The sequence below is a fragment of the Carcharodon carcharias genome, chromosome 12 (genome assembly GCF_017639515.1).
Source record: "Carcharodon carcharias isolate sCarCar2 chromosome 12, sCarCar2.pri, whole genome shotgun sequence".
NCBI lineage: Eukaryota > Metazoa > Chordata > Chondrichthyes > Lamniformes > Lamnidae > Carcharodon > Carcharodon carcharias.
This window is the reverse complement of record NC_054478.1, coordinates 36,103,810-36,117,362: the sequence shown is the minus strand read 5'-3', so window position 1 is coordinate 36,117,362 and position 13,553 is coordinate 36,103,810. Positions and strand designations below refer to the sequence as shown.

Below are 13,553 nucleotides of genomic sequence, written 5' to 3'. Positions count from 1 at the left end.
CAATAATAAATATGTTTTAAAAGCTTTTGAATACTTTTTTCTCAGTTCACTAAGAAACTGACTACTATACGCCAAAATAATTAGCAAATGGCTCATAACATAACCTATAAGTCAATTTTTGAGTCCTCTAAAATCAATGTGTTCAAACATGGTGGATTGACACGGTGATTAAAAGTGCATATTTCTTGTGACAATCCCATTTTCAACTCTGTTATTTAAAACAGCATCGAGCTGCCACTCTTAAATGTATCAGGGAATAATTTTCAAAGCAAAATGTTCTTATTCAGGCATCTGCCCATTAAAAAGAAAGAAAATAAAGACTTGAATAACACTTTACGCAGTACGCAGCCCCCTGACCTTATGCCCTGTGAAGTACTTTTGAAGTGTAGTCACCATTGTAATGTGGGAAATGTGGCAGCCAATTTGAACACAGCAAACTCCCACAAACAGCAGTGTGCTAATCAAAAACAGAAATACCTGGAAAAACTCAACAGGTCTGACAGCATCTGCGGAGAGGAATACAGCTAACGTTTCGAGACGTTAACTGTGTTCCTCTCCGCAGATGCTGTCAGACCTGCTGAGTTTTTCTAGGTATTTTTGTTTTTGTTTTGGATTTCCAGCATCCATAGTTTTTTGCTTTTATTATAGCAGTGTGCTAATGGTTGGTTAGTCTGTTTTTTTTTTGTGATGTTGATTGAGGAATGAATATTGGCCAAGACATCAGGGGTAACTCTTTGCTCTTCTTCAAAAATAGTACCATGGGATCTTCTACATCCACCTGAGTAGGTCAGTGGGGTCTCAACTTACCATCTCATCTGAAAGACAACACCTCTGACAATGCAGCACTACACTGGAGTGTTAGTGTAGGTTTTTGTACTCGAGCTTTGAGTGGGACTTGAATCCAGAATCTTGTGATTCAAAGGCAAGAGCATTACCAACTGAGGTACAGCTGACACATTTCTTATAGAATTGCACTGGCAATTTGCTTTAATGGGTCTGACCTCTTCTTGCTTCTTTCAGCATGCCAGTCATGACTTGTGGATAGGTTTCCCAGCAATTGTATTTCACATGACTGCAAAAGGGTTTTGAAACCATAAGATTGATTCTCAAATAAGTAGTGGAGAGCGACGGAAAGGTTTTGAGTAAGCGTTTTCAGTGCATTTGTTAAGTGTGGTTCAATTCTTCCTGAAGGCAGTGAGATGTGAATTGTTGGGCATCAGTCCTAATAGCCATTCTTCATCTAAGGCTTGGGCAATTATTGTTGGTGCCTTGTATGTCTGAACACTTTGAAAAGTGCAGCTGACCCTGTTCCTTCTCAAGATCAGAAGCTGAATTGGTTACTTTTCTTTCTCCTATTTTCCATCCAGTTATACTGAGACTAGTCATCTTGAACCTCACTGCTACTCTGATTGAGATGAATTGCATGCAGATAAGATATTGAATCTGAGACCTTCCTCATCTGTATAGATCAATGTCTCACTAGGCAATATAGTAAGCAGTTTCCCTTTCATGAAAAAGGGGTTGTAAATGTTAGGGAACTAGGCAGTGCAGTGATTTAATACAGTGTTCTCTTCAATTCTGGGAACAGGGTTTGAAAGTAGCCCTGGTGTTCTGTTCCTTCTGTCGGGTCGCTTTGTTTGCGAACACGGTTGCATGCCTATCTACCGATGGGTGAGTTGGCAAACAATACACTGCAGACGCAGAGACCAATATAAGATAAAGCACATGCTGTTTATTTACATGAATAACAGAGCACTAACACAATGTGTGCTTCTCCAACCAGACCCTGTTCTAAACTACTGATTAACATTGAAGCTCACACCGCACAGCCATTAGGTAATACAGTCATGTGATCAATCTGCTCACATTCTCTTAAAGGTGTATTGCACCTCAGATTACCACACCTGGCATGAGATGAAAGTCTCACCTTGTGAGGATCCTATGTGAAGTTGGTCCTGGCAATGTCAAGCTTGGCAACATCCAGGACAAAGCAGCCCGCTTTATTGGCACCACATCCACAAACGTTCACTCCATCCACAATTGGCGCACAGTGAAAGCAGTGTGTACCATCTACAAGATGCACTGCAGGAATTCACCAAGGCTCCTTAGACAGCACCTTCCAAACCCACGACCACTTTCATCTAGAAGGACAAGGGCAGCAGATAGGTGGGAACACCACCACCTGGAAGTTCCCCTCCAAGTCACTCACCATCCTGACTTGGAAATATATCGCCGTTCCTTCACTGTTGCTGGGTCAAAATCCTGGAATTCCCTTCCTAACAGCACTGTGGGTGTACCTAACCACATGGACTGCAGCGGTTCAAGAAGGCAGCTCACCACTACCTGCTCAAGGGCAACCAGGGATGGGCAAAAATGGTGGCCCAGCCAGCGAAGCCCACAGCCCCTGAATGAATTTTTAAAACATTCTTAGTGGTTGTGGGTCCTTAGTATAAAGGGCAATTTCTCCAGATAGTACACTTACCCATCTTTTGGATGAGATGTTGAACTGTGGTCCTGTCTCAGTTGGTGGGTGTAGAATATCCCATGGCATTATTTAGAAGAGCATGGGAGCTATCTTCATGTACTAGCCAATATTTATGCCTTATCCAACATCACGAAAGAAATAGATTATCTGGTCATTATCGCACAGCAATTTGTGGGAGTTTGTTGTGTGTAAATTAGTTGCTGTGTTTCCTACATTACCATTGAGACTGCACATCAAGAAGTACTTCACTGGCTGTAAAACTCTTTGGGATGCCCTGTAGTGATGAAAGATGCCAAATCAATGCAAGTCTATGTTTCTTCTTTCTTTAAACCCATGATGCCATTAAGTTAATCATTTATTTTTCATATCTTGGTGTTCTGATTTATGCATTTATCAGAGTCAGCTTGAGCTGTTCTGTACAATTTCTAAAACATTTTTCATGTTTGAGATTAAGTGCTTCATTTAAATATTGCATCCCTTCAGATCAGTGTTCTGGACATAGTAAAATACTGTAAATAACTTGTGTAAATAGAAAAATTGGTGCAAAATTGTTAGAAAGAAGGAATGAAGATCTAGCTAAGTCTTCATAAAAACTGCTTTCATATAACCAATCTCTGGAAGTTAAAACAAGTGGAGAGATAAGATGGCCCTGTCCAAACCTCCAAGCGCACAAAATTTGAAATAAAATATATCAACAAATAAACAGAGACACAATAGGACGTGGCATCAAGGATCAGCCAAGACCTGGGCACCTGCAGCAGTCTCTAGGGGCATGAGTTTGACACCCCTGCAATAGGGGGTTGATCCTGAGGTTAACCTTGAGATGTTTTGTCAGTCGAAGTGGTGACAACATTGTCCTGCATCTAACCCATGGTACAGTCAGGGAGTGTTTTACTGATTTTGGAAGTTCAATATGTGGAAATATTGCATTCTTTAACAGTGACAATCCTCACCATGAATAGAAAAAAAATTCATACATAAGATACTTTACTCTTAATTTCTTGTATAATTAGAGATAAAATTAGAATGACAAAATCAGATTGTTCATTTTCTGGAAGGGTAGGACACCTGCAGTTAAACATATGCTTAATAGACAGTTGCTTCTTCTCTCCACTTTACAGAAACTGATTTTCATTGATCCAGAGGGGAGAAAATGTTGGGTTTCAAAGGAGTTAACTTGGGTTCCATCATTCTATAAATGGAGGGAAATTACTATTGATCACACCTTTGCTGCAATTGAAATACTACTGCAAAAGATGGAGAACCAGTCGAATGTTCGTGACTATTTCAAGACTAAAGTCTATTTGAAACCTTCATGAAAGAAATGCAGCTTCCTGCTCCCTCTACTGGTTGCATGTAGACAAGCCTCGTGTTTGCGGTTCCCATGGCATTTTCTCCCAGATACGCTCAGTAAATTTTCCACATACACAGAAACCAATTTTTTTTTAAAAGAAAGGATGTAATTAACCCTATTTAGCATGGATCCCTTTGCCCAGCCCTATGGAATCTCTCCGTTGCTGGAGAAGTGAAACTACTTCCTCTCCCAATCTTCTGCCACAGAAGCATTCTGCTAAATCCCACACTTTCGTTACACTGAGATTCGACTGTGAATTTTTTTTTACAACTCTTCCCTTCGTGATAAACTTAAAGGTGTGCTTCGTGCTGCCTTTGAAGATAATTTTTTTTGAAGGACATGACTCCCCTGACACAATCTGAGGTGAGGGCAAAGCATCTGTCATGATCGTTTCTCAGACAGCTTCAGGTACTTAATCTTTAAACGATAACTTTGGTGTAAAGATTAATCAGCAATCTTTTTACTTCAACTGTCCGCATTTATATCTGGTTCCATAATGAAAGCTGACAGTGTGATAGGTTATTAGTAACAGCTTGAGCTGTTACTGTACAATTTCCAAGACCTTTTTTCATACTTGAGATGAGGTGCTTCATTTAAATATTGCTTCGCCTCAGAGCTTCTGGACTGAGTAAAACACTGTAAAAATGACTTGTTTAAATAGAAGAATGGTGCATAATTTTTGGAAGAAAGGAATACACAAAGATCCAGGCTAAGTCTTCATCAAAACTACTTTCACACAACCTATCTCTGGAAGTTCAAAAATTAAATGCACTTTTAAAAAATTCTATTTCCTTGGCTCTCCTGTATGAAAATGGCAGCTTGTGCCAGGATAACATTCTACAGTCTTCAGTTGCACAGCTGAGCATGTCAACTTGTCATTTGCGATATTGGTCAGTGTGTGTTGCCAGGCAAATCCATCGTCATTGCATCAAAACCTGACCCTATTCTGGATAGATGAGCAAACACCGGACAATTACCCTTGTTCACTGTGCCTTTTCATCTCTCCTTTCCTCTTCTCTTACTCCTCCCACTGCCCTGTTTCTCTTTCCTCCTCTTCCCTCTTTGCTCCTATCTTTTTTTTCCCTCTTCCCTGCCCTCCCCTCTTCTTACCCCCTCCCTTCGCTTTCCACAAGCCCTAGTCTATGGATATAATGGCCATTGTACCCTCTGTTGCCTTGGTTGAGATGTGCAAACTCAGCAGAGGCCAAAGATCGCACCCAAGACCTTCTGGTCTGTGGGCTCAGTACAATATCAGATAGTGCATTTCCCCACTGAACTACAATGAAACTTGTATTACGTTCCAGTTGTGATGTTTTCTATTGCAAAATGATCAGCATGCTGGATAACTAAGGTAAAAAAGTGGAATTATTTCCCCATCCCATTGATTTCAGATTCGAGAGAGCAGGAAGATTCCAACCATTGTCATATTTTTTGGTGTTCACAATCTTACCACGATCTCTCTCTTCCAGATGGCAGAAATGAATGGAGTGCTGGAAGAAGAGTTCACGGTTGCTCGTCTATACGTTAGCAAAATGAAGTCTGAGGTCAAGACACTGGTGAAACGTGCCAAACAGCTGGAGAGCACTCAGCTGGACTGCAATAAAAAAATGAATGAGAATGAGCGGGAACTAGCAGCTTGTCAGCTCTTAGTGTCTCAGGTATGAGAAATGGAAGCTTGAGGTGCACATTGGATTGTTTCTAGGTTCAAGCATAGAAATTGGGGTAAAATAGGCTGCTTGATTTGATGATTCATGAAGACAGATGTAGGCCAAGCAGCCCTTAAATTGTAGGCTGCATTTTAATTCTTTGTGTGTACATTTTAAATACATTGAGCATTATGTTCAGCATCAGCAAGAAGTGTAAAACGGGTGAGAGCAGATCACCCACCCGATTTCAATGGTGAAGAAGATCAAATAGGGTATACAAGAGGAACCTGATCCAATATTGTCTTTATCTGATGAGGTTAAATTTTCCAACAATTCTTCCTGAGGTAAGGCTGCATGGGATATGACCATCACTTTCAATGACCTGGATACTTTATGAGAAAGTTTGTAACCCATTCTGTATGGCTTAGAATTCTTTCTATTTCAATATTTTAATTGATTTTGATTGCTGATATTGTCTTTGGTAGGTGCCAATAGTAATATGTTTTATAATTAATTGTGCAAAATATGCCCCATTGAGTACGTGTGAACAGATTGATGTTTTTTCAAATGCCTCTTGGGACTTTGATATAACATTTCACACAATAATGCTAGCTTAACTCCCACTATGTTCACAGTTTGTAAAATATTTTAAATCTCCTTTCTACGAACCTAATAGGTAAAAAAGATATCGAATCAAAATCACCAACTTGTTATAAATAAGAGGAATAGTGTTTGTGTGTGTGCGCACGTGCGTGAGGTATATGTGATAGATACAAATGATTTTCCAAAAAGCACCTCTTAGTAATGGCAAATTTCCTGCTTTCTGTAGACTATCTGTTGTAAGCAGTTCAGTAACTGTGTTTTACTGAACACTGGCACTTCCATTGTAAGAAAGGAAAAAGTAGCATTTATAAAGTGCTTTTCACAACCACTGGAAGTGGTTTCCAGACAATGAGGTATTTCTGAAGTGTAGTCAGTGTGACTGAACTCAGGTTTTCAAACAGCAGGTAGTCCACAAGACATCAAGATCGTCATTTTTTTCCAACAGATTTTCACTTGTTTATGTACAACCTGTAGCTGCTTTTCCCTGAATAATGTTTGGAAGAATTCAATATCGTTGGGCCCCGCTTTTAAAACTGGCCTTAAATGCTTCTTTACAATGAGATTAAGAAAGTTTATGTTCTTTTTAAACAGTTCTCGCCAGCTGCAACCCGGTATTGTGTGTGTTATGCTGACATGCCTCTTGACAATTCTTCTAGGAGGATTGTTGAAATGTATACGAGAATGGGCGGAGGATGATTTCTTCTTTACTCTCTCATAAACATCTGTTGGTTCCTGTTAGCTGTCAGCCCAGAGCAAATCACTTGGGTTCAGGGTCTAGCAGAGTCAAGTATGGGACCTGTAATCTACCAGGCTGTGGTGCAATATGTTGAAACACTGAGGAGCAGCAACTAAGTTAGTCATTTGACATTCCTGCCTCTCTACCTTGCCGGGCACTTCACATGCTGCCCCATTGAGTACGTGTGAACATTGATGTTTTTTAACATTTCACACAATAATGCTTGCTTAATTCCCACCATGTTCACAGTTTGTAAAATATTTTAAATCTATCCCTGTATGGTTAAGACGGAACTTAAATCTGCAGACCTCTTGGAGTCAGGCTTCAGCAAATGGTGACTGCAAAATTAGTCCTCATTAATGCAAATGTTAGTGTGCTCAAAGTAATGATGTTTATGTGTGGGCATGTTTTTTTTGTCTCCACTAGTCATGCATCATAATGAACAAATGCCTGTCATGTAATGCAAGATTAATGGAGCCTTTTGCATTGAAATTTTAATTAGAATTGCAGTTGTCTTTTCAAGCTAAATGTGGTGGATACAACTTAAATATTCATGATTTTTTTTCACATCCAATTCCTGTACTGAATACACTTACGAAGGGTTCAACTGACAGCTGTTATTTCAGTGAACAACGATGCTCCACTCTTTTTTCTCCCCTCATTCTTTCCCCTACTGAGCCACTCTTTCCCCCCCACCCTCACTTTTTGCCTCTCCTCTACTCTTTCCCCTAAACCAGCCACTCTTCCAGGATTCCCCTCCCCATCACTCTATCCCTTCCCCCACCACTCTGTCCCCCTGCCCACCAAACTCTTTTCCTCTCCCCTTCCACTCTTTCCTTCTCCCCTGCCACTTTCCCCCTATCCCACCGTATTTCCCACTTCCCCCACCATTCATTCAACTTCTCCCTACCCACAGTGAGAATGTGTCCGGTGGCAGCCCTGATATGTAATAACTTGTGAAAGGGCTTGCAGATGTTCACCAGATTCTATGCAGGAACTACATAAACAGAAGATAAGTGGGCACCATTTTGAAATTCAGGCTTTGTTTGATCCTCACTAAAATGTTGATGTCATTCAAGTACAAACAACATTACTAATTCTGAGGATTTGCAATACTGTGCCTCAAGTTTTATGATGCCTATAATTTAATGTTTTAGGTTTTTGGAAATCTGTTAATGTGCCTTTTCAAATAACTCATGACCATGCATGTGATTTCCCTCCCCCCCACCCCCAGCATTTCAGGTTGCCCCTCATGTACCCCTGCCCTCCCACCCCTCCAGTGCACCCCACCTGTAGGCTAATGCCTGACCCTAATGCTTAGGGTCTTCCCTTGGTGATGCAGCTCAAATTAAGGAAACAGTGATGTGGGTGGTCACTCTGTCCCATTAGTATGTAATGTGGTTTGGCACTCCAGTGCACTATATATTGTCTGTTTGAAAAGATGACTGCCATTGTACCATTAGGAGTAAATTAGTTAGGCGATAAAGGTGGCTTCCCATTAATATAAAGAGAGAAATCATGATTGTGCAGTTTACAGAAATGTAATTGTACACATACTATTCTGCAATCTATTGAGTGAATGGTGAATGATAAAATTTCAGCAGCTCTGCCATTGTGCTGTAGGTACAAGAAATTAGCTTTTGTACATCGTCGACATGCCTTGCAATTATTTGTAAAGCTGTAACATGTGAGTGAGCATTTTGCTATCTGCAATGTAGGTAGGAAGAGAACAGTCTCTATTGCATAAAAAAGATAAAGCTCTGACAGGAAGCTTTGTCTGAGATCCAGCTTTAATGTGTTAGTTTATATTTAGCTTCAGACTATTACTAAATGGCTCCAAGCGCACTGGTGGTTTGTGTAATGCACGCCTTTACATCCACTTTTTGTGCTGTTAATCTTTTGAAAGCATGAAGCCAAGATAAAATCGCTGACGGATTACATGCAGAATGTGGAGCAGAAGAGAAGACAGCTGGAGGAATCTCACGATGCACTTGATGAAGAAATAGCTAAACTCCGTGCCCAAGGTATGCTCTGAAGTAATCCCGATGCCTTTATCCACTGGACCAGTGATTTAGGATGCTGCTTGTTTTATTTTGACTGAGTACCTCACAGCACAGTGTATACATCCATCTATACTAAAATTATTGGATTCTTTCAAACATACTGACTTTACTCAAAGGGTCTGGAGGTTTACAGTTTTTTTCCAGAAAAAGAAACGTCCTTTGCACAAGAAGGGGAAAGAAACAAACAATTATTTAACTTTGTGGACAAAGCAATTATTATGGAAGCACAAGAATAGTTGTTTTTAACTGGCCTGTGTAGTTATTAGTTAAGATCCAGTTGACTCTGTCGGATACTTTGATGTACATCTACATCCTTCATGTTCCTCATGAAGTGAACTCATTTGGACAGATCTGTTGTGCCAGGAACTGTACATTGACATTGTGTCAACTTTACAAATGCTTTGTATTCACGTATTCAGCAAAACAAACCAGCACTCGCTCTATTATCATTTTTAACCATATCAAACCTCATAAACTCAGGTGGAAAATAATGAAAGCTTGCATTTGTTTCAAATCTGTATTGAAAAATGTTTAGCATGCAGTGCTTGGAGACTGCTAATCTGCGTGTGTGACTAATTCTCTGTTGAAATTGCTTATTAGAAAAGATGCATGAAGTGACCTTCCAGGACAAAGAAAAGGAGCATCAGACCATGCTTCAAGATGCCAATGAAATGAAGGTAATAACATGGATGAGATGTATTAATGTACATGCTTTGTGACTCATCTGTTCTGGGTCCTAGGTAGAAAAAAAACACCTGATCTCTGTGTGGGTTTCTTTGCAGCTTCTCTCCAGTGCACAGAGCTGTTAATGACTAGAATATTAATTAAAAGAAGAACGTGATGCTTGGCCAACATGATTCATTTTCAACTGCTACCTTGTAATCTAGCAGGCAACATTTTTATATCCTGTCTTACATTTCCCCCTAAGCCAATTTTCCAAACCTGACACCCCTTCCCCTCCCTAGAGAAAAAAAATAGTTATTTGCTTTCAGTACATTCCCTATTACCGGACAGACTTGGAAGAACTCTACTGTTTGCCATTATGTGCTGGTTCTCATACTACAGGGAAATTATGTGTTTAATTCTAACTCCCGGGCAGGAATGCAGCAGGAGAGCAGTGAGCTTGCCCAGGTTTGGTAGCAGGCAGGCTCAGCTGATTTTGGTGGCCAGGACTTAACCAGGACCCAGGCTGCTTCCAAACATAACCCAAAATGGAGGGGAGGTTGGTGGGAAGCTGCTACCCGGCCATTAAAATCAGGTAGCAGGAGACAGACGCCAGGGATTTAGGGAAGCAATTCCAGGGAGCTGATTCTGATGTCGGGAAGCCTGCTGGGAGGTTGTAGAGGGAGGTGGCAAAATGGAGATGGAAGGCCAGGGCAGGGAAGGCTCGAAGCATCTTATGAAGACCACTCCAAAAGAAATGAAAAACTTACCCGGCCAGGCCTCTCTTGGCCCTGGGCCCTGGGCCCTGTTCCTGGCAGGCCTGACCTTGCAGGGAAGCCTTTCTCTGTCCCATGCTCAGGTTAAAGTAACCGACTGGAGCCTGATGATGTAATTGGAGCCCAATCTGCGTATTAAAATAGACAGATGAGTGATAATGTAATTTCTCACTTAAATATCCCACAAATTGAGGGTTAAGATGAAATGGTTTCCTGGTATGTTGATTTTAGATTTTGATGAAATCTAACTTACCTGCCCTGCTTTGTGTTACTTCCACTTGGTACTTTCAATACTTCTCTCAAATGTTCTATTTTAAATTTTAATAAGGTCTCCACTTTTGGCTTGCAATATTTACACTAAAATGATAAATGAATCATGGAGCACAAAACATGTTAGAACAACTTTCATTGTTTTAACGGGGTTTAGCTATTGTAAAACAAATGGGATTCTTGGTCTTGTGAAAAGCAACTTATCCATGTAAATAATTCAGGAAAAGAGGATTTTATAAATAAAACATTTTCACCCTAGCTTAACATGTATGTGCCACTAAGCACATCTTTGTGTTATGTTTGCTAGCAAAAAGATTTGGCAAATACTTTCCTGAAGACTGAGTCTCTAAAATGAAGATAGGGAAGCTTGTTGAGGATTGAACATACTTGACAAAAGGGTGATGATTAAAAACTCCATTATAACTATCTTGTCTCCGTATACTAAGCTTCAAAACTGGAGACATCACTGTCGGATCTGTGATGCAAAATCTCCGCATGGAAGATGCTTGTAGGGTCAAGTAGTGGATAGTGGAACTTTTAAGTAATTTGGCCAAACCAACAGCATCTAAGAGATCATTGTATATAAGGGTAGAGAAATGAGTCCTGACATAGAAAGACAGCAGGAATTCAATATCTTCTAACTCATTTGGTTTCTTCACCTAGAAAACTCTGGAGGAGCAAATGGAGAATCATAGAGAAGCCCATCAGAAACAACTGGCTCGTCTGAGGGATGAAATTGATGAAAAACAAAAAATCATTGATGAACTAAGGGAGTAAGTAATTTGACAGAACCTCAGAATGTAACATGCCAATAAAGGAGTGCAAAGTATTAAAATACACATACAGTAAAGAACTCTATCAAATTGTTTAGCTTTTTCTGCTCTAGTGAGAACAGCACCAGCTCCTCCAATCTATCCTCACACATGTACAAGCTAACTTCTTTATTCAGTTCATGCAAATGACTGGTGTTGAATTAAAATAATTTAACAAAGTAAGTAAGAAAGTTACTGAACCTGAGGGAAATTAGTAATGAGAAAAGGCCATTTACTTCATTATAGCTCATTCCTCTGTGGCTCTAACTTTTTCATATTTTCCAACATCAATTTGTATTTTGAACAATACCAATATTATTGCATCTGCTACTTTGCTTGGTAGATTATTAGAAATATTTATCATACAATAAATTTCTACACGTGCCTGTTTTACATTTACTATTCTTTTCATGGTAGCATAGTGGTTATGTTAAAAGACTAGTCATCCAGAGGCCTGAACTGATGATTTGGAGACATGAGTTCATAACCCACCATGTCAGTTGGGGAATTTAAATTCAATTATTTAAATAAATCTAAATGGTGACCATGACCATTTAATCACCTCATCTCCAGGACATCACTGCTGGAGTTCCGCGGGGTAGTGTCCTCGGCCCAACCAGCTTCAGCTGCTTCATCAATGACCTTCCTCGCATCATAAGATCAGAATTGGGATGTTCTCTGATGATTGCACAACGTTCAGCACTATTCGTGACGACTCAGATGTTGAAGCAGCCCATGTCCAATTGCAGCAAGACCTGGACAATATCCAGATTTGGGCTGATAAGTGGCACGTAATATTCGAGCCACACAAGAGCCAGGCAATGACCATCTCCAACAAAAGAGAATCTAACCATTGTTCTTGACATTCAATGGCATTACCATCACTGAATCCCCCACTATCAACTTCCTAGGGGTTACCTAGGAAGTTGAACAGAAATTGAATAGGACTAGCCAAAGAAATACTGTAGCTTTAAGAGCTGGTCAGAGGCTAGGAATCCTGCAGCAAGTAACTCACTTCCTGACTCCTCAAAGCCTGTCCACTATCTACAAGTCAGGAGTGTGATGGACTGCTCTCCACTTGCCTGGATGAATGCAGCTCCAACAACACTCAAGAAGCTTGACACCATCCAGGACGAAGCAGCCCACTCGTTTGGCACCACATCCACAAATGTTTACTTCCTCCACCACTGACACACAGTGTCAGCAGTGTGTACCATCTACAAGATGCACTGCAGGAACTCACCGAGGCTCCTTAGACAGCACCTTCCAAATCGACAACCACTACCATCTAGAAACACAAGGGCAGCAGACACATGGGAACACCACCACCTGGAACTTCCTCCCCAAGCCACCCACTATCCTGACTTGGAAGTATAATGCTGTTCCCTAACAGCACTTTGGGTGTACCTACATCACATGGACTGCAACAGTTCAAGAAGGCAGCTCAGCACCACTCCCTCAAAAGCAACTAGGGATGAGCAATGAATGCTGGTCTTGCCAGTGAAACTGAACGAACAAAAAACATAATTTTCCCACTTTCCATTTATTGTTGTACTCTTGGCTTATTTTGAAGGGCCAATTCTAGAAACATAGACATTTACTGCACAAAAGGAAGACTAAATTAATCTTACTGCTCTACTGTCTTCCTGAGCTCTGTAAATTGCTCTCCTTTAAATGGTTATCTACTCTTATTTCAAAAATGCAATGGTCTCTGGATCAGCTATTCCCTGTCTCTTCTTCACTCTCTTCGTAAGTATCCCTTATATAGATTAGCTTGGCTGATTGTTAATGCTCTCCCTTCCTGAATCCAAAAGTTGGAGATTTCACTCTCAGTTCAGGGTTTAGAGCACAAAATCGAGCCTGACACTACAATGCATTACTGCTCATGCGTTGCTCAGTTGAGGCCTTGTCTACCTGCTCCAGTCGATGTAAAAGATCCGATGGCACTATTCAAAGAAGATCAGAGAGGTTTTGCTGGTGTCCAGCCCAGCACTTATCCCAAACTAACATGATTAGATAGGTCATTGGTTTTTTATATCCTTAGATGTTTGTGGAACCTTGTTAAAGTGCATAATGGCTGCCCCGTTTGCTTACAGACTAACAGTTATTTCAAAAGGAATTCATAGGCTATTAATTGTCTTGGGA

The 13,553-nt window shown here is 40.5% G+C and overlaps 1 protein-coding gene across 1 annotated transcript in view; it reads left to right on the top strand.

The window, feature by feature from the left end:
* The window catches only part of kif5c (kinesin family member 5C), a 158,638-nt gene that overhangs the window by 129,393 nt on the left and 15,692 nt on the right, over nucleotides 1–13,553 (top strand). Inside the window, exons 16-19 of the mRNA XM_041201018.1 lie at nucleotides 5,309–5,497; nucleotides 8,731–8,848; nucleotides 9,488–9,564; nucleotides 11,260–11,369. Coding sequence (XP_041056952.1) covers nucleotides 5,309–5,497; nucleotides 8,731–8,848; nucleotides 9,488–9,564; nucleotides 11,260–11,369 — 494 coding nt within the window. The remainder of the gene's footprint in view (nucleotides 1–5,308; nucleotides 5,498–8,730; nucleotides 8,849–9,487; nucleotides 9,565–11,259; nucleotides 11,370–13,553) is intronic.